Here is a 26,576-nt window from a genome sequence, read left to right as displayed (position 1 = left end):
AATGGGCGGCATGGTGGCACAGTGGTTAGCACTACTGCCTCACAGCACCAGAGACCCAGGTTCAATTCCCGCTTCAGGCAACTGACTGTGTGGAGTTTGCACATTCTCTCCATGTCTGCGTGGGTTTCCTCCAGGTGCTCCGGTTTCCTCCCACAGTCCAAAAATGTGCAGGTTACGTGAATTGGCCATGCTAAATTGCCAGTAGTGTTAGGTCAAGGGGTAAAATGTAGGGGAATGGGTCTGGGTGGGTTGTACTTCGGCGGGTTGGTATGGACTTGTTGAGCCGAAGGGCCTGTTTCCACACTGTAAATAATCTAATCTAATCTAAAAAAAATCGAGCAGGTTTGTTAGGCATGACCTCCCCTTGATGAAACCAGGCTGACTTTGTCCTATTTTATCATACACTTCCAAATATTCAGAAATCTCATCCTTTACTTTGCCTTCCAAAATCTTACCCATGACTGAAGTTCAGCTAATGGGTTCGTAATTTTCCATCTTTTGCCTTGCTCCCTTTTTAGAAAAGTGGGGTTACTTTAGTGATTTTCCAGTTCTCTGAGATGTCTCCCTGATTCTAGCGATTCCTGAAAGATCACCATTAACACCTTTGCTATCTCTTCAGCTATCTTCCTTAGAACTCTGGGGTGTAGCCCATCTGGTCCAGGTGATTTATCCACCTTGAGCCCATTCAATTTTTCTAGCACATTCTCCTTGGTGATGGCCACCGTACTCAGCTCTGGCTCCTCACTCTCTTGAACTTTTGGGATATCAATTCCAGCCTCACAGATTGTCGTGTTCCACTACAATTTGCTTACGCCACAATAGGTCCATGGCAGACATCATCTTATTGGCCTGATAGTCATCCCTGGAACATCTGGATAACGAGGCACCTATGTCAGAATCCTACTTATTGAACTTAGTTCCATTTTCAACACCACAGTTCCAACAAAACACATCTCGAAACTCTGAGACCTAGGACTCTGCTTTCCCCCCTCTGCAACTAGATCCTCAACTTCCTGACCCACAGACTGCAATTGGTAAGAACAGGCAGCACCACCACCTCCACAATAATCCTCAACACCAGTGCTCTGAAAGGCTTTGTACTGAGCCCCTGCTATGCTCCTTTTCAACTCAGGACTGTGCGGCCAAATTCTGCTCTAAAACCATTTACAAGTTTGCTGATGGCACCACTGCTGTGGGTTGAATTGCAAACAATGATGAGACAGAGTGCAGGAAAGAGATAGAGTTTAGAGGCATGGCTAAGACAACAATTCTCTCTCAATGTCAGCAAAACAAAGGACTGGTCATCAACTTCAGGAGGCAGAGTGAAGGACATTCCCCTATCTGTATCAATGGTGCTGAGGTGGAGATGGTTGAGAGCTCCAAGTTCCTAGGAGTAAATATCCTAGGAGTTAAAAATCCATTCTGGTCCATCCAAGTAATGCTACACTCAAGAAAGCACACCAATGCCTCGACTTCCTCAGAAGGCCAAGGAAATTCAGCACAATCACAATGACTCCTACCAATTGTTGTAGATGCACCATAGAAAGCATCCTATCCGGATGCATCACAACTTGGTCTAGCAACTGCTCTGCCAAAGACCGCAAGAAAATACAGAGAGTTGTGAACACAGCTGTCCATCTTGCAAACCAGCCTTCCTTCCATTGACTCAACCTCAAAATACACCACAAGGATCAGTGCTAGGTCCACTACTTTTCATCATTTATATAAATGATTTGGATGCGAGCATAAGAGGTATAGTTAGTAGGTTTGCTGATGACACCAAAATTGGAGGTGTAGTGGACAGCGAAGAAGGTTACCTCAGATTACAACAGGATCTTGATCAGATGGGCCATTGGGCTGAGGAGTGGCAGATGGAGTTTAATTTAAATAAATGTGAGGTGCTGCATTTTGGGAAAGCAAATCTTAGCAAGACTTATGCACTTAATGGTAAGGTCCCAGGGAGTGTTGCTGAACAAAGAGACTTTGGAGTCCAGGTTCATAGCTCCTTGAAAGTGGAGTCATAGGTAGATAGGATAGTGAAGAAGGTATTTGGTACGCTTTCCTTTGTTGGTCAGAGTATTGAGTACAGGAGTTGGGAGATTATGTTGCGGTGGTACAGGACATTGGTTAGCCCACTGTTGGAATATTGCGTGCAATTCTGGTCTCCTTTCTATTGGAAAGATGTTGGGAAACTTGAAAGGGTTCGGAAAAGATTTACAAGGATGTTGCCAGGGTTGGAGGATTTGAGCTATAGGGAGAGGTTAAATAGGCTACGGCTGTTTTCCCTGGAGCATTGGAGGCTGAGGGGTGAGGAGCATGGATAGGGTAAATAGACAAAGTATTTTCCCTGGGGTGGAGGAGTCCAGAACTAAAGGGCATAGATTTAGGGTGAGCGGGGAAAGATATTAAAGAGACCTAAGAGGCAATGTTTTCACTCAGACGGTGGTACGTGTATGGAATGAGCTGCCAGAAATTGTAACATTTATGAGGCATCTGGATGGGTATATGAATAGGAAGGGTTTGGAGGGCTATGGGCCAGGTACTGGCAGGTGGGACTAGATTGGGTTTTGATATCTGGTTGGCATGGACGAGTTGGACTGAAGGGTCTGTTTCCATGCTGTACATCTCTATGACTCTATGACTCCGTCTGTACTTCCCACTGCATCAGGAAAGCAATTATCATAATCAAAGATCCCTCGCAGCCTGCACATACTGTCTTCCATCCACTTCCGTTGGGCAGAAGATACGAAAGTTTGAAACAACGTACAAACAGATTTAAGAACAGCTTCTTCCCTTCTGTTATCAGACTTTTGTATAGACCCCTCATACAATAAAGTTGACAAAGTTAAAAATTACACAATGCCAGGTTATAGTAGAACAGGTTTATTTGGAAGCACTAGCTTTCAGAGGGCTGCACCTTCAATAGGTTATCATAACTACCGGTAGTGGGAAGATGTGTGTGGACTCAGAGGAGATAGAGGAAGCACTTAATGAATATTTTTTGAAGTATTCACTCTAGAAAATGACAAAGTTGTCAAGAAGAATACTGAGATACAGGCTACTAGACTATGTGTGATTGAGGTTCACAAGGAAGGGGTATTAGAAATCCTGAAGAGTGCGAAAATAGATAAGTCCCCTGGGCCAGATGGGATTTATCCTAGGATCCTCTCGGAAGCCGGGGAGGAGATTGCCAAGCCTTTGGCATTGATCTTTAAATCATCATTGTCTACAGGAATAGTGCCAGAAGACTTGAGGAGAGCAAATGTGGTTCCCCTGTTCAAGAAGGGAAGTAGAGACAACCCTGGTAATTATAGACCAGTGAGCCTTACTTCATTTGTTGGTAAAGTGTTAGAAAAGGTTATAAGAGATAGGATTTATAATCATCTAGAAAAGAATAATTTGATTAGGGATAGTGAGCACAGTTTTGTGAAGGGTAGGCCATACCTCACAAATCTTATTGAGTTCTTTGAGAAGGTGACCAAACAGATCGATAAGAGTAAACCGGTTGATGTGGTGTATATGAATTTCAGCAAGGCGTTCAATAAGGTTCCCCACAGTAAACTATTGTACAAAATGCAGAAGGATGGGATTGTGGGAGATAGAGTAGTTTGGATCAGTAATTGGCTGGCTGAAAGAAGACAGAGGGTGGTGGTTGATGGGAAATGTTCATCCTGGAGTCCAGTTACCAGTGGTGTACCGCAAGGGTCGGTGTTGGGTCCACTGCTATTCATCATTTTCATAAACAACTTGGATGAGGGCATAGAAGGGCGGGTTAGTAAATTTGCAGGCGACACTAAGGTTGGTGGAGTTGTGGATAGTGACGAAGGATGTTTTAGGTTACAGAGAGACATAGATAAGCTGCAGAGCTGGGCTGAGAGGTGGCAAATGGAGTTTAATGCGGACAAGTGTGAGGTGATTCACTTTGGTCGGAGTAACCGGAATGCAAAGTACTGGGCTAATGGTAAGATTCTTGGTAGTGTAGATGAGCAGAGAGATCTCAGTGTCCAGGTAAACAGATCCTTGAAAGTTGCCACCCAGGTTGACAGGGTTGTTAAGAAGGCATACAGTGTTTTAGCTTTTATTAATAGAGGGATCAAGTTCCGGAACCATGAGGTTATGCTACAGCTGTACAAAACTCTGGTGCGGCCATACTTGGAGTATTGTGTGCAGTGCTGGTCACCGCATTATAAGAAGGATTTGGAAGCTTTGGAAAGGGTGCAGAGGAGATTTACTAGGATGTTGCCTGGTATGGAGAGAAGGTCTTATGAGGAAAGGCTGAGGGACTTGAGGCTGTTTTTGTTAAAGAGAAGAAGGTTGAGAGGTGACTCCATAGAGACATATAAGATAATCAGAGGGTTAGATGGGGTGGACAGGGAGAGCCTTTTTCCAAGTATGGGGATGGTGAGCAAGAGCATAGCTTTAAATTGAGGGATGATAGATATAGGACAGATGTCAGAGGTAGTTTCTTTACTCAGAGAATAGTAAGGGTATGGAATGCTTTGCCTGCAACGGTAGTAGATTCGCCAACTTTAAGTACATTTAAGTCATCATTGGGCAAGCATATAGGCGTACATGGAATAGTGTAGGTTAGATGGGCTTTAGATTGGTATTACAGGTCGGCACAACATCCAGGGCCGAAGGACCTGTACTGCGCTGTAATGTTCTATGTTCTATGTAAACCTGTTGGACTATAACCTGGTGTTGTGTGATTTTTAACTTTGTCCACTCCAGTCCAACACCGGCTCCTCCACATCACATTAAAGTTGAACTTTCTCTGCATCTTCTCTAGTAGCTGTCTCACCACATTCTGCATTGCTCAAATACCCTTATATACTTAGGTAAGGTATGATTTACCTGGATAGCACAAAAAAAACTATACTTTTCACTGTATCTTGGTATATGTGACAATAATAAACCAAATCAGATCAAAATCTGAACTCCCAAAAATTGTTTACTGACTTCAGTCGACTTCACCTACACTAATATCAATTGGGATATGAATAGTATGAAAGCCACAGAGGGCACAAGATCTTGGAACTACATTCAAGAGAATATTTTAGTCTTAAGAAAGCTGGGCTGATGAATGGAGCAGCAGTGAGTGACTGTTTTGGAGACAGCAATAAGTGCAATACGATTAGATTGGTATCTTTATGGAAGAAGGACAAATTTATCGGAATAAAATTTCTATGGAGGGGAGGACACATTTACTGAAGCTGAGAGATGATCTTGTGAAGGTAGATTCGATACAGCTACTTGAAGGAAAATCAATGACAAATCAGTTGAGGCATTCTAAAAACCAAAGTTTCTATAGACACAGTGCAGACATGTTTCTACATAGAAAAAAGATTGTACTGCCAAATTTAGAGCATCCTGCGTATCCCGAAGGATACAAAGTGAAATAAAGTAGAAAAAGAAAAATTATGACAGACACAATTTTTTTAATCCAAGAGAAAGCTGAGAACATGGGGAGAACAGGGGTAAAGTAAGAAAGGAAATTTAAAAAAAGCACATAAAGGATTAGAAAAAATTTTGGCTGGTAAAATCAAGGAAAATCCAAAGATGTGTTATCAATACATTGAAAGTAAGAGGATGACTAAGGAAAAGGTAGGACCTATCACATGTATATAGTAACTCATGCATAGATGCAGAAGATATGGGCAGGAGCCTTATGGAGTAATTTATTTTCACAAAAAAAAAGGGATAATGCAAACATACTAATTAAACAAGAGAAATGTGCACTACTACATATGAGAAGGATAATGCAAGAGAAAGTACTGGAGAGATTGACATTCTTAAAGGTGGATAAATCATTAGGGCTAGCAGGATTGTCATTCAGGCTAATAAAGGAAGCCCAGGATTACTGTCTAATCCTTACAAGACAAAGCTGAGTTACCAGAGGATTGGAATTTTGTGAATGTTATACCATTGTTTAAAAAGAGTGTGAGGGATAGGCCAAATAATTAAAAGCCAATTGATCTGATCTTGGTCTGCAAAATATTCACATCATTTTGAGAAAAGTAGCAAACTGAATTTAATTCAGAAAGGTGTGAGGTGATCCATTTGGGGAGGACAAACAAAGCAAGAGATTATACAACAAGTAAAAGGATATTGGAAAGTATAGTGGAAGTAAGAGAACTTGAAGTACGTGTTCATGGGTCCTTGAATATGGCACGATGGGTAAACAAGGCTGTAGAAAGCAAATAGAATGGTTTACTTTGTTGTATGAGGTATAGAATCCAAATGCTGCAGCATAATACTGGAAGTGTACAAAATGCTGGGTAGGTCACAGTTGATATTGTGTCCACAGAGGAAATTTAAAGGATTATTGCCGAGTTTGGAAATTATAGCTATGAGGAAAGAATCAATAGGCTAGGTTTGTTATCCTTAGAACAGAGGGTGCTGGCTTAACTAACATGTACAAAATTAATTAGGAGCTTCAAGTAGACAGGGACAGTTTGTATCTCCTAACTGAGAGTCCAGCTACTAGAAGTACATTCAAGGTGATGGATTGAAAGATTCAAGAGGACATGAAGAAAAGCTTCTTTACCCAGAAGGTGTTGAGTTTCTGGAATTTGCTGCTTGACTTGGCCTAACTTTGTTTAAAAGGGACCGGATCTGCAAAGCTATGGACCAGGCCCTGGGAGGTAGAACTAGAATGGTTGCGAAACTTTTTTCTCGGCCGCACAGGTATGATGAGCTGATGGCTTCTTTCTGTGCCATAACTTTGCTATGCCTCTATGTTTTCTATCATTAAAGAATGAATTTTCCTAGTATTATTCCACCAGAGGGCAACCTAATATATCAAAACCAAGTATTACACTGTCAGTTTGAGTGTGCCACAAAGGAAGTATTACTCGGTATCAGTTTGATTATTTTATTCGCCGTCATTTATTCAGTGTACCAGAAGTACAATGTACAAAAAGATTACAGAGTCCATTTTCACTGTACTTCATTGCTGTGCATTGTCATTTCAGACATTTCAGTGTAGTTGTGGGCTTTCAACATCAGGCTCAAACAACATGAACTTTACATACCTTTTGAACTGTGAAAGTCCGTATAACATACTCTGCTAATGGCTCTGTCTCCACAAGTGTTACTTTAATGTCTCCATACAGCTCAGTATCATCTGGCCAATATCTGCAGCATTTCACCTGGTACAAAACAAGAAGAAAAATATGTGCTGTTTGAATTAACAAAAAGAAACATTCATGCAATGGCTTCTAAGAGCTAAGTCCCTGAATTTCTCGATATTAATGAAAAAATATCAGAGTGTATGAGCTGGTATCCTGTGGCATTGATGTGTGGGCCTACAGTCCATTTCTGATATTTAGCTGCTAAAATGGAAACTTGTTTCTCTTAGTCACTACTTAGGGGTTCCCTCTTGAAGGCTGGTCTAAATGGGCATATCAGAATATTACAGAACATTAATCCAGTTTATGTTTCTGTAGATTGGTAGTTAACAGTGAATCCTGTATCCTGTTCTTGGTTATCAAGCTTGGAATCCCCTCAGCGAGTAAAAGGAAATAAATAATATACTTTGCACTGATGCCCTCTGGAGACCTCATGCAGTCTTGATAATTACTTTCTATCAACCACAGGTAGGATAAATAATTTCTCCACCCATATCATTTTTCCACACGTCAACTCAGCCTCCTTCTGAATCCATCCTTGGGGAAAACAAAAACTATCCCCTTGTTGACTTCTGATTGCACTTTCAAAATCCCAACTCTCTCACCTTTGCTGTCCATCTATCAGAACATTTATATTTGACTGATTTATTCAACTGCAGCCCTTTCTCGCAAAAAGAAATTGCCCTCTCTCACCCTGCCTGTTTTCTCCACTCCATTAAGTACAAAGGACGCACACTTGAATAGATATGGTGGATAACTAATTTAACCATTAATTGCTTGATCTGGCTGAACCGTATAAAGCACAAAAGAGTTAGACTATCTTCTGCTAATGATCATCCAGAATGAAAAGATAACTCCTGCCTTCTTTTCTCCCCTGTAAACTGTCATCTTAATCCCCTCTTCAAAGTTTTCTCCCACAGTGATGAGCATAGTTTGTCAGTAAGAGTGAGGCCATCTAATCTGCTGCCTCAGTGTTGTCATTCTGTAACTCAAGTCCACCCGATCAAAATATCTTTAATACTCAACCCTACCCTAGCCTTGAACTCTACCTTGCTCTATTTTATTTCTCCCCTACCTTGCTTCATGCCCTCTTGAACTAAGTTGTCCATGAGATCTAGATCCTGTTCCCTTCAACCTGTTTCATCTAAACTAGTGACCACCCAACTTTCCCTCCTGGAGCCCATGTGAAACAATATTTCTAATGGTTTTTTCTCTTCCCCTTTTTATAATGATAGTTTTCATGATCTCTCTTCTAAAATAAATCACAGACTTGGACTCCACTATGTTTATAATCCACCATTCTATATCCAACATTTCTTCCCTCTCCAAAGTGCTTGATGTGTTGTTACCTCCCATGAAATGCAGTGCTTGAATCTGTCCAATAAGGTTTCCGCCCTTGACAAAATCCGAGTAATTAGGGATGGGAAACAACGGCTAACTTTGACAATGTTTGCCAATAATCCTTGAAAAAACTCAACCATGAAAGAAGTAAACTATCTCTTCTCTGTACTGTGAGGGTGTAAGGGTCAGAAAGATTAAAATATTGAGGAGTGCTTTACGCACTCCCCACCATGATGATGTCATGTGGATTTGTGGGCACAACTACTTAGGATCTCAAAGGAATAAGGACTAATGTCCAGATCCTCCTCCTAGTATCCATAACTTTCATATTGGTAACTGTGGATAAAAATAACTATTTCTTGTTCAATACTACAGCCTCTTTATAGTTCCATTAGTAAATGGTTTTCCTCAACCATACTAGACCAGCCAAGCCTGTAGTTCTCGATGTTCTAAACAGGATGACAAGATCAAACTGACCACATGGTGATGTGTGGACTCAATTGCACATGTAACATTCTCTTTGATCTGTTTGCAGTCTTTGACATGAGTGACCACACCATCTCACTCCAATATCTCTGTGCTGAGTCTAGCCGCTGTGACTGCTCTCATGTGGTTCTGAATCATTTTCTGTCTAATTGTAGCCAGAGCATTATTTCCAGTTGCTTCTCCTCTTCTCTTTCACCTGCACCCTTATCTCAGGTGACCCCAAGGATCTTTCCCTAATCCCACCCATCTATTATTGCCCACCCGTGACATTATGTTAAGGCACAACATCAATTTTCACAAAATATGCTGCTGTGCACAGCTCTATCTCTGCTGTTTCTCTTGACTCCTCTACTATAATTAAATGATCAAACTGTTCACCTGACATCCAGGACTGCAGGAAAGCAATTTCCTCCAATTAAATGCTGGATGTCTGAAGCCATTGTTTTCAGTTTCACCTTCAAACTCTGTTCCCTGGCTGCTGTCTCTATCTCTCACCCTCCAAAATTTGCATCCAAACCAGTCTGTTCACAACTTTGTTATAATTGACCCAAAATGTTCTCCAAATCACATATCTGTGTCATCACTAGAATTGCTTATTTCCATCTCTGAAACACCACCAGACAATGCGCCATCTCCCAGCTCAGGTTGTCTGCTGCTGAAACTTTTATTGTGTCGTTGTTACGTTCAGACTCAATTATTTCAGTGCACTGCTGGTTGGCTGTTACATTCTACTCTCTTCAAAGTGAGGTCAGCCAAATCACTGTTGACCATTTAAAGAGATGAACTTAAGTGATAATATCTTCCACTGGGAAGGTTACACTGTAGGAAGACTGGCTTAAGACAGAGATGAGGAGAAATGTTTTCTCATAGAATTCATGAGTCTTTGGAACTCTGTTACTCCACAATTGCTGGAAGTAGAATCCTTGAATGTTTTTAATGCAGGGTACAAACGTTATTGATAAGCAAGGGGGTGAAAAGTTCTCAGGGGTAGACAGGTATATATGACAATTAGATCAGCTATTATTGAATAGTGCAACAGGTACAAGAGGCTGAATAGCGTCTTCCTGCTCCTAATCATACATTCACAATGTATTTTCCATGAATACTGAACTGAATCATGGATTCACCCTACTAATACTCTTCAGGCATGGCTAGATCTTTATTCTTCAATGTTTATAGCTTATATTATTTCCTTTCATCAATTGGTCTGAAATTGTAAATTCAAACTAAGCCAAACCAATCAAAAACACTCACATTAGATTCATCTTTTCACAGTTATGGATAAATAATGTCAAAATGCTACTTCACATACTCTACCCTAAACAACATCCATTTAACCCTCACCTCTTTCCTTGCTGATTTACATTGGTTACTGTTCCAGTAATGCCCTAGTTTTGAAGTTCTCATCCTTATGTTCAAATCCCTCCATGATGCCATTCCTCCAAACTCACAACCATGCGAGCTTGCTGTGCTCCTCTGATTCTGGCCTTTTGCACATTCCTGATTTCCTTCACTCAGTCATTGATGGCCATACTTTCAGTTGCTTAGGCTTTAAGCTCAGAAATTTCCTCTCCTCTATGCCTCTCTAACTCTCTCTCTTCTCCGTGAAGCCATTCCTTGTTCTTTCAGCAAATCTTTGGTCACCTATCCCATTTTCTCTTTTGAGGGCTTAATGTTAAATTTTGTACAGTATTGTTCTGGTGTAGTGCCTTGGAATGTTTTAAAATGATAAAGAAACTCAGCAAATCGAAGTGGTTGTGAAGCTCTTGACTCTCAGGTGACAACACAATATAGTAAGTGAAAATAATTTCTACAGGAGTAGTCAAAGTGAATGTTAAACAGAACAGCATGGGTATTTTAAAGCTTAAATTGAGTGAGGCTTGTTACCTTTCTCAGTTCTAGCTTGGAGAATTACTTGAATCAATCACTGGAAAATAGGGCATACAAATTGGGCATGTTACTCTGCTCACCAGATCCTTTGCATTTCTGATAGCAAAACTTCACACTTTGAAACTTACAATACAAATTTTAAGAATCTGCATTTCTATACTACTGCCTGCCTTCTTAAAACACCCCAAGCTTCTTTGTTGAGTTAGCTAAAACTGAAGTGCTGTCATTTTTGAACATTAGTAGTGAATTTGCATTCACGGCCATGAGTCAGTCACATGTTCAATAAATTGTGATTTTCTGTGAAAAGGAACATCTCTTGACATTTAATTTATTTCTATACCATACAATTAGTAATTAGCCTTGCTAATCAATTTAAATGCAAATATTCAAACTGACCAAATGTAATTCATTCATGACTTTCAGGACCTCGGTTGCAACTCTGCCTGATGTAAATATTGGAACAAGAAATCATGGCTAATCTGGTTGTGGTCTCCTCTCTATTTTTCAGTCTCTCCCTCTTTCAACTTTCTGTCTATCAAAAATCTAACTAACTCAGCCTTGAATAAATGTTAAGACCCAGCCACCACTATCTTGTAGGGAAGAGATTTTCACACTTTACACATGCTTTGAAACAGAAGAAAATAGGAAACCTTTTATTCTGAAAATGTTTCCTCTAGTAGAGTCTCCTCCATGCCATGCCCACTATCCAATCCCCTGGAGATTTTGAGCGTTTCAATAATGTAATGCTCACGTTTTAACAACACATCCTTGCTAATTCACACCTTGTATCTCTGACAATACTCACCCCCCCAACCATTTGCACTCCCCAGACAATGCTCTCCTTTACTCTTGTACCCTGATATTGCTTACACTAACTCTTATACCTCTCATTGCTTATACCCCTCCCTTGCACCCCAATAATACTCACCTCCCCAGATCACAATGTCTACAATGATTCTCTTCCCTCCTTCATATCCGAAACATACTCATCCTCAGTCCATCACCCTTCACAATGCTCATGTTCACTCCTCCCTGAACCTCATTCTTTCACTTATGTCAGTGATCATCTGTCCTCTGGCTCACCTTTCACAATGCCTGGCTCAGTTCAGGTGATGTCGCAAAAGTTTGCATTCTTGGGAGGTATGGTGGGATGGTGGTGAACTGAGAGGGAGGGTAACAGCCTAATAATTCAACGGCTGAAAGTATGAGCAAAGGTGATAACTTCAGGGTGAGCATTTACCCCAAAATTTAGACAAAGAACACAATATATTATTGGATATTTTGCAATGAAAGATATCTTTATTGGGTGATAAGGATAAGTCAATAATTCACCTATACCCACTCCTCAGAAAGGGCATAAAACAAGAGATTTTGGAAGGTCTTATACAATTGAAAATGCCAAGAATCCTCCTATGGTAAACCCATGCCAATCACTTTATGTAGCTGAGATGTCCTGGGGACATGAGGGACTGAGAAGAAAAGTAAACAAGGAACTGTTTTTGCTTCCTACTTATCATGGTTATTTATTTTCACTATATAGCCATACCCAGTATCTTCAACTCTAAATGAACTCAACATACTCAATACATTAGTTGTAATCAATTTGCTTGATGATTATTATCAACAACAGATTGAGCTTAAATTCAAATTCAATTAATTGTAAAGGTTAAAATTACAACATAGAAAACTGTTCAAGCAATAGTCAGCAAATTCTCATTCTGTCTAAACAGTAGGGTGGGTATGAACAATGTCACATACTGTTCAACATCATGTATGGATGGTATAAATAATAAAAGTCCCAGCAGAATGCATATGCATAATCTATAAATAAGGGCTAATTTATGTGCTGCAGTGAATTGATGAGTGTAGGGCAAGGCTAATGGGGCAGCTAACTAGAGAATTCAGCAGGGCATTTTTCAGATTGCTTCTCATTAACATTGAGTTGGAGAACCACTAAGACACCGTTTTGGGAGCAGTAAATAAGATGGTGCTGCCTTCATGAGTCTGAACTAGCAGCTGAAAAGGATAGGGAAAATGCATGTGAACAGCAACATGATGGAGGATCTAGTGAGGAATTCAAACCCTGCCACTGTAACTATGGAAGATTTAAAATTAGTGAAAATGGAAAAACAAGCAGATGTCAGAAAAAATGCATCTTACAATAGTACACGGGTATAGCTGATAGCATATGTGTACCCTTTAAGTATCATTCTAAATACCTAGCACCATCCAAAGTTAAAGAATTAAAAGCAGGAACTGGTTCTAGCTGAGTGACAAAGGCAGTACGTTTGATGGGAGCTCTGACAGCCAGGATTCATATCTGCCAGAATGTTGTAAAGGATGTTTAAGACAGGCTAAGCAGATGGCACCATTAGCTGGATCATATGAACATAGCAACAGGACAAGGCCACTCAACCCAGCCTATTCCTCCAATCTACATCATGGCTTCATTTTGAATCCACTATTGTCCACTTTGGTGAAGGAGGGGAGAGGTACAAAAGGGTGAATAAAAATCAGTCTGTAAGTTTTCCATATGATAAAGGTGTGAAGGGTCCATCTTATCTTGAGATGTCTCGAGATTAAATTGAAAAAGAAATTGGGAAGAATCTATGAATTCAATTGACAAGACATTTAGAGGTAATTTGTTTTCCATAGAGATGTAACATAGATGCAAGTATTGATCTAGATTCACAACATAACGCGATAAAAGAAGGCAGCTGATCCACTTACCAAGTTAAATCATGAAAAGGTTATATTTAATGTTCAGGAAATGTGAGGAGATTGGAACAAAAGTAAAACAAAAAAAATGAGTGCGCTGCCAAGCAGAGCAGAATGAGAAAGTGAATTGAAGGATCACTAAAGCTAAGAGCTGTGAAACATAGTTTTCTGTCACTAGAAAATGCATTGATGACAGTGAGGTGAACTGCTCTGGGACTTAGGAGTATCACTGATCAGAGAAGACAGCGGCAGTGAGCGGTGTTCTGAATGCACAATAAATATGCTGCTTTAACACCAAGACGCCACTGAACAAAGATTAAAAGTTCCCAAAGGAAAAATAGGAGAGTAGGGCCTATAACCGCAAGGTAATGTAGCACACAGTTATGGTGAGAACAGATGGTTTTGATGGAAATGTGTCACTTTGAACAGGTTCCTGCTGTTTTCCGTGGAACTGACACATTTTCATAAACTAATGGTGATGTATAGATTCTTTTAATTTGCAGGAACCTCTTTTGATTTTGACTTAGTCATGCAAAACAGCCAGTAGCAGGATGTATGACATTATTTCTTGAGCTTTCAGAGAGAAACAATGCTGCAAAATGCATGAATGAAAGCTGAAGGAAGCATCACACCTCAAACTCATTACACATATTATTTTTAATATTGGATCTGGCTAGATTAGAGTTATTTGGTGTTATGCTTTCCGAGCAGAGGTTATCTCAGTAGACGTTGACAGGTCTCTTGTAAGCCTACAATCAAACGGTCTATGTTTCTTTCCTGAGACAAGCTGCCCCAGGGGCGGGGCAGTGGTTAGCGGGTATAGGAGCTGAGGGGGAAATGAGGGATTGGGGATGAAGCAGATATGATGGTAATATGGCAGCAATGATCTGGGTGATGTCTCAGTGATCAGAGATAGGCCTTGAAATGTGGGCTCAAGATTAGAGTGGTGCTGGAAAGGCACAGCAAGTCAGGCAGCATCCGAGGAATGGGAAAATTGACATTTCGGGCAGGAGCCCTTCATCAGGAATGAAGCTGGAAGCCTCGGGGGTGGAGAGATAAAAGGAAAGGGGTGGGGCTGGGGAGAAGGTAGCTGGAAGTGCAATAGGTGGACGGAGGAAGGGGTAAAGGTGATAGGTCATAGAGGATGGTGGAGTGGATAGGTGGGAAGGAAGATTGACAGGTGGGACAGGTCATGAGGATGGTGCTGAGCTGGAAGTTTGGAACTGGAGTAAGGTGGGGATGGGGAAATGAGGAAATTGGTGAAGTGCACATTGATGCCCTGGGATTGAAGGGTTCTGAGGCGGAAGGTGAGGTGCTCTTTCTCCAGGCGTCGGGTGGTGAGGGAGTGGCGGTGGAGAAGGTCCAGGACCTGCATGTCCTCGGCAGAATGGGAGGGCAGTTGAAATGTAGATCACATCTGCAGTTCTCACTTTCGGCCTTGAAATACAGGCTGCCTCAGCCTCTGCCTTGGGCCTCTGACAGAAGACAGCATGGCCAGCTCCAATCCATCATGAAGCCGTCATGTGCACAGAGATAGCTCATTGGGCAGTAAGATGTTAGGAAATCCCTTGACACACAGTCCTCACCCTCCAAAATGAAATTCTGGCCCAACATACAATCTTACACATTACTTGAGACAATGGCAGGTGGAATTTTACAAATTCTCTGGAGATGCTTTGGAGGCAGGAAGACAGAAGCTGCGTGGGGTGGGGAGGGGGGGAGGGCTTGCAATTTTTGAAATGGAAGCAAGGGTTTACTTCCGGTTGAAAGATGAAACCTCACCACCGTTCATTATCTTGTATGAGCTAGCTATCGGGTAGATGTGCTGCCTGCATTCTGTTTCAGGATTTCGGATCCACAGAGCCTGGTGTGATAGAGGAAAGCCATTTTGTAGTTTAGTGAGAAGTGGCTCTTGTCTTAAACAAAATGTAGTTCTTTGCATGATAGCAATTAGATTCAAGTTATGTTAATATAATAGACATTATTACTGAGAAATGAGGAGATCCCAGATGGTCGGTATTACTCTTTCAAGAATCTAAGCTGTTCTCCACTAAGTCTGTATGACATTATTGTAGTGGGTGATGTTAAGGCACTCCTCAGTGTTAACCCTTTCAGATCCTTAGACCACTATAGAGCATCACTACCCTCATCCACAGAACATTTTCCCTGATGACTACTTACACATTTGTACTTCTACCATTACCCCAAATCCCATCACAAATTCAGGGAGTCTGATGATTTCATTGTTCTCTTTCAATTTGGACTTAGAAGATTGGAAGGTGCATTGGTTGAAATCTGCTGATTATGACTCTGTTCCTGACATTGTCAGGTTTGAAAGTGCTTAAAACTAGAGGACTTTCATCTCTTACTTCTTGTACTGAGGGCATCGTTCCTGTTGAAACAGGTATTTGTTCCATTATGATATCTGGACGATCTTTTTATTCACGAGAACTTCCTTTGTGGAGGTTGGCTCTTCTGATGTAAATGGTACTTCCTTTTTTGCAGTATCCTGGATTTCTGAACCAGTCAATTTCTTCTTGACTGTGTCCTGAATCTTTGGACATTGATACTGAAATTCTTCCTGGCAAATTTGAAGGAATGAAATGTTCTGTTTGACCTTGAGTCTTCTCAGTGCTTGACATTAGACTTAAATCTGTTATCACTATCTGTTAACAATTTTGTGTAGCTTGTTATACAAGTTAAAGATTTGTTAGTTAATCTAACTAGGATATATTTCTCATTCACGTTTTGATTGCCTGCATTTTCTCACAAACCTAGCTGATTCTTGCAATTTGAACTCTTCTTGCATTGAAAACAGTAGAAACTGTTTCTGACAATTCACTATAGTCATCCTACTGACAGTATGAAACAAATTTCTTATGCCAAGATTGGCACAGTGGTTTGCACTGCTGCCTCACAGCACCAGAGACCTGGGTTCAATTCCCGCCTCAGGTGACTGACTGTGTGGAGTTTGCACGTTCTCCCCGTGTCTGCGTGGGTTTCCTCCGGGTGCTCCGGTTTCCTCCCACAGTCCAAAGATGTGCAGGTTAGGTAAATTGGCCATGCTAAATTGCCCGTAGTGTTAGGTAAGGGGTAGATGTAGGGGTATGGGTGGGTTGCGCTTCGGCGGGGCGGTGTGGACTTGTTGGGCCGAAGGGCCTGTTTCCACACTGTAAGTATTCTAATAACTAATCTCTATGGATTCTGTTTCTGTTCTGTCATGCATACAGGAAACCCTACAAAATATTCTACCGGTCATCCTTAGTTGATTTGTTCCATGACCAGTTCAAAACTTGGAAGTTCTTTGTCCTGCAATTCCATGACAGGCTGTTCCTTGACCACTGGTTTCTTGACTTATTCTTAACTAATTATTAACTGTTCTAATTCTATTCTATTCTTACCTAACATGGCTGCATGGTGATTCAGAGGTGACCACCGCTGCCTCATAGTGCCACGGACCCAGGTTCAACCTGGTTGAACTATACAGTAAACAGAAGAGCCTTGGAAAAAGTTGATGAGCAGAGAGATCTGGGAGTTCAAGTCCATTGTACCCTGAAAGTGGCTGCACAGGTGGATAGAGTGGTCAAGAAGGCATATGGTATGCTTGCCTTCATCAACAGGGTATTGAGTATAACAGCTGGCAGGTCATGTTAAAATTTCACAAGGCTTTGGTTCAGCTGCAATTTGAATACTATGTACAGTTCTGTTGCCACATTACCAAAAGGATGTGGACACTTTGGAGAGGGTGCAGAGAAGGTTTACGAAGATGCTGCCTGGTATGGAGGGTGCTAGCTATGAAGAGAGTTGAATAGGTTAGGATTGGTTTCATTAGAAAGAAGGAGATTGAGGGGACCTGATTGTGGGTCTACAAAATCACGAAGGGTATAGACAGGGTAGATAGAGAAAAGCTTTTTCCGAGGGTGAGGGATTCAATAACGAGAGGTCACGCGTTCAAGGTGAGAGGTGAAAAGTTTAAGGGGGATCCAATCTGCAAGTACTTTACACAGAGGGTGGTAGGTGCCTGGAACATGATGCCAGCAGAAGTAGTAGAGCCAGGCACGGTAGATTCATTTAAGGTGCATCTGGAAAGATGCATGTGTAGGTGGGGAGCAGAGGGATACAGATGCTTAGGAATTGGGCGATAGGTTTAGACAGTGGATTTGGATCAGCTTGGAGGACCGAAGGGCCTGTTCCTGGGTTGTAAATTTTCTTTGTTCTTTGTTCTTTGTTCAATTCCACACTTGGTGACTGTGCTGAGTTTGCTCATTTTACCAAGTCTGCGTGCTCTGGTTTCCTCCCACAGTCCAAAGATATGCAAAGTAGGTGGACTGGCCATGCTAAATTGTCTATGGTGTTTAGGGATTTGTAGGTTCGGTGGATGAGCCATGGGAAATGCAGGGTTACAGGAATAGGGTATTGGAGTGGGTTTGGATGGGATGCTCTTTGGAGGGTCGCTGTGGAGTCGATTGACAAAATGGCCTGCTTCCATACTGTAGGGTCTCTATGATTCTACTTTGAATCCTTCCATCATTTGAAGATGATTCAGATCAAAACACACATTCATGCTCAAAAGTAAGAAATCGTGATGATGGAGGATGTATAAATTCTTTATGATCTGATACCCTTATGTTGTAGAATTGCTTGGCGCATACCTTTAATTATAATTGCTATGCCTCCTGGACCTTGTAGTTAAATTCCTTCACAAGCATTGTTTCTTCTGTCATGGTACATGGCCTGATGATATAGTGACATTTACCCTTGAATTGAGCTTAAAATTAGTAACATATTCATTGATGTAAATATGCTCTTGCCAAAAACATAGGCCTGGCTAATGTGTTTTATTAAGGAGTATCTTTGGGCTTTCTTTCATTGTAGTCTGTTTGACCTCATGAATTCTTTATGTGGCTAGTTAATTAACATCTTGTCACTCCTGTAATCTGTAATCTTACAGAAAAAACATTCTTTTTTAAAGCTGGGTACTGCTTGTCCCTGTGAAATTTCCTTGCTCCACAGTGCTGACAATAACTGTTAGTATTTGGCCTCAATCCTACTCACTTTACTGACTTCTCACAAGCATGTTTAGGGGTTTTGTACCTTAAGAACTGCAGATTTCTTGTTATAAGTTGATCCTCTCCTTAGGATTGATCTGTGTTGCTTCCTGTCATCTGCCTCATCCTACGTCTGAGTGGCTTTTTGAATTCAACAGAACTGTTTCTGGTAAGGGTTAACATGGAGAGCGAGGAGGCGAAAGTGAATGGTCAGCATTTTTGTGGGATTGAGGTTGAGGGAAGAGGAATTGGGTCTAATGAATGAGGTCAGAGAGGGCAGAAGGGGAATTAAGACAGAACCTGGAGAAAGGACAAGGGTGAGGTGGAGCTTCCTAAGTAGTTTAGGTGTACTAGTGGAAGAGTTAGACATAATGGATGCCGATAATTGAAATGTCTTGCTCTCAGTGACAAAGAGCTTCAAAAGATGGCTTACAATTGAGAAAAATAACCAGGAGGTATCTTTGGACTGCAGAATGATCCTGCAGAGTGAGCAACTTTAGCAAGTGAGAGCATCTACAACCAATAGCATTTCAAGTTATTTCATCAGATGTGGCAAAACTAGTAGGTTACCATTTACTTCCAGGTTCACATCTCTGAGATGTAGGGAAATGGTGACACGGGCCACATCAGGGACAAGAGCCAGTGTGAGAAAAAGGTATGATCTAATGGGGACTGGAATATTAAAGCTGGAAGTAAGGGTGTAAGGTGTTGTTGAGTAAATCAGCAGTTGAATTTCAATGTTATCCAGTCATTTACTTTTTTTCCAATGGTTAAACCCAAAGCAAACAAAAGAATGTCACACAAATGTGTTGAATATAAATTATTAACACAAGTAAATTTAGTACTACTGTTAGAACATTTTTCAATATGATTTTGCAATGGTATATATCTCATGCCCATCTTAGGCTGGAGCAGTCCTGGGGGACCTATGGTGTTATTTCATTGTATTTTAATATTTAGTCTCAATTAGATATTGTTTCATAAGGCAGAATTTGCAAATTGCATTAATATTTCCAACTCCAGGGACAGTGACATTTCTGCTCTCAGACGTATTTAAAAATTTTACTGCATATTATAATTTAAGTGATGCATCACTGCTTCTTTGAGAACTGTGAATAATGCACCTGTCAACCTATGGATAGTTGAATAAGAGTTCTCCATCAAACTGGAGGTGCTTGCTGTAAGATGTGCTTCGTTTCTATCAATGATTCCTGAGTATTAGTTACCTGTTCTAGTTTTTGCTATGTACATTGGTACTTATTTCACCCCACTGGTTCATACAATAATGACTTCCTCTAATACCAAGCGCCAAATCTTCTGAGCAGCCCTATATTAGATCATTACACAGGCAAGATAGGACTCTGAGAGATTCTGTTCATATCATTTTGCAGTGATGCTGGGGACTTTGGCTGGAACTTAATCAAGGAAGCATGTTTGAGTGAGTTTGGGGCTAATTCAGGACTTTCAATTGGCCTCAACTGAAAGCTTGCATAAGGTCAGCTGGACATTGATCACGTGCTGAGGCAAATCTTCCTTCACTTGGGAACAGAAACATCAAAAAACCAAACATTTATGGGAACCATTACTGGGTCTAATCTGCGTAGGTGGTGCAACTTGGTGCTGCTCCAATATTCCACTGCCCATAGAAGGTAAAAACTCCTGTTACCTTCTAGGTACTGTAACATCGGATGACCCCTGTTTGTGCAGGTGACTACTTCCTTCTGATTTGGGACACGCTTCCTAGCTAAGGGGTCGGGTTCACCACACATATTTGCATAAATGGAAAAGATCATGAGGAATTTAGGGCCCTCTTCTATTTTGATAAGTAAAATAAAGTGAAGATGTATTTCACTGGTGCATGAGAGGTTGTCCAATTTATTGTTTTATTTGGTGGAAATTGTTGGACATCTTGCTTGCATGATTCATCTGTGGGTTTACACTAATATTCCACAAAAGGCAAATTCCATGTACCTATCGCATAGAGTACAATGGTGAACTTTGACATCCAGCTGAAGCATCTGTATTGACCTTTAAAAGTGGCATCAGGAGATATGAACCATTTTTGTTTGGCTCTGATCGAAATGCTGCAGTGGATACCAATGGCACAGGAAGTCGGCAGAGGGCATGTTGGTAGGCTGATTGCTCAACCATTCATAGTCTCACCTGGAAACTGTATGAGGTAGCCCTTAGCCTGTTGTGGTACAACCCTTCCCACAGTGCTCTGCATATGTTTGACTGTTACCTTGCTGGTTTAGACATGTAAAGTTGGCTGGTAGTTGAAAATTGCTTGCCAAGTACTATTTCCTATTATTCATTCGACATGGCCTATAATTTGCCATAGTCTTACAATATTATAGGGCTGCTCTCTCAGTAGAGAGACAGCTAGTGGTGGTTTAACCTAAGGATTACCATACCTTAGGCAAAGGGAGAGGTTGAGAATGAAAGTCCTTCATGTTAACTGCAGCCTCTGCAGGAACTGAACCCATGCTTTGCATTGCAAAATGACCATCTAGCCAACTGAGCTAACCAATCCTCATATTAAATGTGTAACTTGTTGAAATTCAGGTTTTAACTGGAGATCATGTGACTGCGTTAGGTCAAAGACCTTAAACCTTAACTCTAATCGTCACTCCACAGACACTATCAGATTTGCTTCATGGTGCCAGTGATTTCTATCTTTTTTGAAACAGTGATTGTTTTGCAGACTTTTATATAATCAAATGCTAATTTGTTGTCAATGTCCCCAATCATTTGAAGTTTTCAGTGTGAAACACAAATTTGCACATGATAGCTGGCATTGTAATCAATGTAGATGGAACAATAGTATTACATAAGAATATTATTTCATTTAGTGAATAGACAAAATTGTGGTTTATGGATCTTAATGTCAACTAAATGAAGTTATTCACTTTGTACCTATAAATGACAGAACATATTACTTTCTGATCAAAAACAGAAGTTGCTGGAAAAGCCCAACAGGTCTGGCAGCATCTGTGGAGAGAAATCAGAGTTAACGTTTTGGGTCCAGCGACCCTTCCTCAGAACTACATTCAAAATGTTAACTTTGGTTTCTCTTCACAGATGCTGCCAGACCTGCTGGGCTTTTCCAGCAACTTCTGTTTTGTTTCTGATTTACAGCATCTGCAGTTCTTTCAGTTTTTACATTACTTTCCAAGTGTTGACAATTGGAAACATCAGGGATTTAAACAGATTTGACGGTCCATGTATACAGCTATTCAATGTTTTTGTGCCTTTGAAAAATGTAATAGGTGAATTTAATCCAGGTTCTTTCCCATAGCCCTGCAATTTCTTCCTCTTTAACTGCATAACCGTGTACCTACTGAGGATGATGAGACATTATTCCTAGACAAGTAATGATTGTCTAGGAATGAAATCTACCAGCTTCATTTGATGTGTCTGTAGAGCACATCACTTTGAGAAGATTGCTCAGATGGGCATTCCATGGGTGTTCCTGAAATGACTGAATTGCTGTTGTCATGGCACACAGCCCTATTATCTGAAATGATGCCCATTTTTCAAATTTAGATGAAACAGTGTCTTTCAACAAATTCACACATTACTCACCAAATCTACTTCCTTCCTTTCTAATTTTTCTTCGGCAATCCTTGAAATCAAAGGTGATTTGCTTCCACTCCAGTTCAATGGATTTGGAGGTGGCTGCTATGTCCAATATGCAAACTATAGACATGTAGGACAGGTGGTGTTTGGAAGTTTGGGAAGATGGATTGTTGCAAGCTTTCTGTATTTCACCTCTGCTTGGTCTCAATGAAATCTCTCATTGTATTTGTTTGCCGTCCGAAGTGAACCTTCTCTAATTTGGTCTGTCACAAGCCGGGGGATTCCCATAAGTTAGAAAAGATGGCTGATCACTTCAGCAATACTTTGAGGACACCCTGAAATGATTCCATACTTCCCTGAGAAGTCCCCTATCACAACCAAGTTACAAGTAAAGCAGTTGTTGTAGGTGTCTGGAGTTGGGCATAGGAATGATGTGTCTTGTCCAGTTGAACTGGTTTAGAGTGACTCTTGACTCCATGCTGGATGTGTTGGCTTGGAAGAGGATACTGTTCTTGGCCTGCCTTTCTTGCCACTGGATTTGGTGATTTTGCAAAGGCACCATTGGTGGCAATTCTCTACAGCCTGAAGTTGGTTTTTTGAGGATGTAACTCTGAAGATGGACGAGGGAGATCCAGTAGATGTAGTGTACCTGGACTTGCAGAAAGCTTTTGATAAAGTCCCACATAGGAGGTTAGTGAGCAAAATTAGGGCGTATGGTACTGGGGACAAAGTACTAACTTGGATTGAAAGTTGGTTGGCTGATAGGAAATAAAGAGTAGTGATAAGTGCCTCCATTTCGGAATGGCAGGCAGTGACCAGTGGGGTACCGCAGGGATCAGTGCTGGGACTGCAGCTTTTTATAATATATGTTAATTATATAGAAGATGGTATTAGTAATAACATTAGCAAATTTGCTGATGATACTAAGCTGGGTGGCAGGATGAAATGTGAAGAGGATGTTAGGAGATTACAGGGTGACCTGGACAGGTTAGGTGAGTGGTCAGATGCATGGCAGATGCAGTTTAATGTGGATAAATGTATGGTTATCCACTTTGGTGGTAAGAACGGCAAGGCAGATTACTACCTCAATGGTATCAAATTAGGTAAAGGGGCAGTACAAAGAGATCTGGGTGTTCTTGTACACCAGTCAATGAAGATAAGCATGCAAGTACAGCAGGTAGTGAAGAAGGTTAATAGCATGCTGGCCTTCATATCAAGAGGGATTGAGTATAGAAGCAAAGAGGTTCTTCTGCAGCTGTACAGGGCCCTGGTGAGACAACACCTGGAGTACTGTGTGCAGTTCTGGTCTCCAAATTTGAGGAAAGACATTCTGGCTATTGAGAGAATGCAGCGTAGGTTCACGAGCTCAATCCTGGAATGGCAGGACTACCTTACGCTGAAAGACTGGAGCGACTGGGCTTGTATACCCTTGAGTTTAGAAGACTGAGAGGGGATCTGATTGAGACATATAAGATTATTAAAGGATTGGACACTCTGGAGGCAGGAAACATGTTTCCGCTGATGGGTGAGTGCCGAACCAGAGGACACAACTTAAAAATATGGGATAGACCATTTAGGACAGAGATGAGGAGAAACTTCTTCGCCCAGAGAGTGGTGGCTATGTGGAATGCTCTGCCCCAGAGGGCAGTGGAGGCCCAGTCTCTGGATTCATTTAAGAAAGAGTTGGATAGAGCTCTCAAGGATAGTGGAATCAAGGGTTATGGAGATAAGGCAGGAACAGGATACTGATGAAGGATGATCAGCCATGATCATATTGAATGGTGGTGCAGTCTCGAAGGGCAGAATGGCCTACTCCTGCATCTATTGTCGATTGTCTATTGTCTATTGGTTGTCCAAGTGGCCGAAGCATACAGCTGTGTGCTGATCATTGTTGCCTGGTAAACATGATCTTGGTCTTGCGTGTGAGATCTGTGTCTGGTGACATATCTGAGGTCAATAAGCTGTTTTCCTGCCACTGTGTTTTAAATAAGGAGAAGATGACAGCTTTCTTATTTTACATTTTTATTATGTTTTGCCCACATTTTACCCTGACCTATGCTTTCTTTGATCCCACTGTCACCATATCTAGAAATTCCACCAGAGGAAGGAGCTAAATAGCCTTCTCCCAAGTGATTGCCTATACTGGTGTCTATCTAGTTGCTAAGTGGTATAATTATTCTGAGAGTGAACAGACTCAGATCTTGCCACTACAAAATTAATTAATGTATGCGCACACTTTGCTACTGATTAAAAAAAATGCTTCTTTTTTCAGTATTTGTTACATAAATTAAGCTACATGAAATCTTTAAGTAATGGAATCAGTTATCTTTTCAAACCTCCTGCTGCTTTTGCTTCACATCTAGATTCCTGTTGGCCTCTCAGCTGAGGGATTTTGTTTGAATATATTGACAGTTTCAAATATAAGTGTGGGTCACAATGCGTCTTGTTCTAAATGTCCTACTATTTTACTGATTATGATTATTGGATTCATTCTATTGGCCAACTACCACAGCCTGCAAAACTAAGCTCTGTAATGACCATAAAATTTGCATTTAAGTTAATACTTTGAGCTACCTTTATTGAAATGATAGAAGAACGCCAGGTAGGCCTGTTTGGATAAGTCTCATTAATTTAAAGGAAAGCAAGAGATTTTCTTTTCATCTAGTGCCTCCTCTCAACGTGCCTCCAACCAGGAATACCCGAAGGGACACGCAGATATTTGGGTTATAGATTTGTGACTTCACACATGAGAAGCATGAAAATGCTGACTTTGGAATGTAAACAGTTCAAATGTCTCCGATAAGAGTAGAGCTAGGGAAATGCAATCGGTGTATCTGTCACAGTTGAACTTTGGCGTGGCAAGATCTTTTCATTCTGAATCTGCCACTGGATCAATAAAGCCGTGAACAAAAAATTATCCCAAAGTGCCACCAGAGCTTTTTAGATTTTCAAACCCATCAGCAACACTGAGGCATCAGGGAAACCATGAAATTAACCAGCTGTTTACTTGACTCTTTATCCATTACCTCTCTATCAGCTTTTACTTCACAATGTGTAGCTCTGAAATTGGGCAACTATAAAAGCAATCGAAAATAGCAACAGAGATTCATTCTGATTTTACTATGGATAATTGGCTACTACAATGAAGAGAGACTTGCAATGTTAGTAGTTAGTTTCCTCCCAGTTGAGGAGAAAAAGGGGTAAGCCACTGAGGATTTGAAGATTATGAATGATCCTTACAAAGTAACTGTGAAGGGTTGCCTCTCCTGGTTAGCATGACCACACAACAACATCATTACTTAAATAATCAAATGCAAGGTTAGAAAAAACACCTAGACCAAGAGACTAATCACAATATGAGCTTCCATGTCACAAAGACTGATTGAGAAGATTTCACAGAATATTTTAGAAAAGACTTTGTTGCTTGAAAGGGAGAAATATTGATAGCATTGGAAGTAAGTAGAAAACTGGGATTAGACTAAGTGACTCATGTGGAGAGAAGCATTGACACTGATGTGTTATAATGAGTGGTCCATTTCTGTAGTTATTCTTTCGTATGTGTTGCAGTCAAAATTCACACATAAGTAGCTAATAATTGATTCTTTAGGAAACAGAAGTGATTAGTTCCCAACTACTGACTGTGATAGTAGAAATGATCATAGACCTCTGAACAAATATAGTTACACAGAATTTGGTCTAGCGCATATTTCAAAGAAAAGACTCATCCACAGACTCTATCAACAAACACACCGACTTGGACCCAATATACCGGCCACTACAGCGGACAGCTGGAACTGACAACCGGAAGTGGCAGAGACAGGCCACTATAAATGCCGGAGGGAACAGCACAGAAGCGCTTCACATGAGGCTCCCAAGCACTGAGGATGTCACCTAGACGGGGGACAAAACGTTTGCAAGACAAATTCCCAGCTCGGCGAACAGAACCACAACAACGAGCACCCGAGCTACAAATCTTCTCCCAAACTTTGAACACTATTCAATGTACATCTGCTCATCAAATCATCAAGATGTAAAGTGTTGTCCTCAAAAACCTGTAGTTTTACTAATCTTGGTACATTTTCAGAAAAGCATTGGCTTTATTTACAAAATGTAATGATTACTTGTCAGCAAATCTATCCAATAGATGGAATTAGTTTAAAATGTCTACACTGTTTCTGTCCAGCTTTACATATTAGCTTGAACATAACATAGCAGCAAGGAGGAGCAGGTGACACCAGACAATCCTAGAAGATTGAAGTGCCTTTGGGTTTATCCTATGGAAACTGAATAGGAAGAAGATGTGGTGGCGGCAGTGCTTGTGGTAGTGGCGGTTCTGAGCATACCCTTTGCTGGACAATCAATATCCTACATTTTGGAATGTGCT

At 40.9% G+C, this 26,576-nt stretch overlaps 1 protein-coding gene across 6 annotated transcripts in view; it reads right to left on the bottom strand.

Moving 5' to 3' along the window:
- Positions 1-26,576, bottom strand: part of ptprt (protein tyrosine phosphatase receptor type T) — a 1,418,554-nt gene that overhangs the window by 46,290 nt on the left and 1,345,688 nt on the right. For all 6 annotated transcript variants that reach the window (XM_072556501.1, XM_072556497.1, XM_072556496.1 and 3 more), the window contains one exon: positions 7,035-7,151. In XM_072556501.1, the coding sequence (XP_072412602.1) occupies positions 7,035-7,151 (117 nt within the window). The remainder of the gene's footprint in view (positions 1-7,034; positions 7,152-26,576) is intronic.

Source organism: Chiloscyllium punctatum, chromosome 37 (genome assembly GCF_047496795.1).
Source record: "Chiloscyllium punctatum isolate Juve2018m chromosome 37, sChiPun1.3, whole genome shotgun sequence".
NCBI classification, from domain to species: Eukaryota; Metazoa; Chordata; class Chondrichthyes; order Orectolobiformes; family Hemiscylliidae; genus Chiloscyllium; species Chiloscyllium punctatum.
This window is presented reverse-complemented; position numbering and strand designations above follow the sequence as displayed.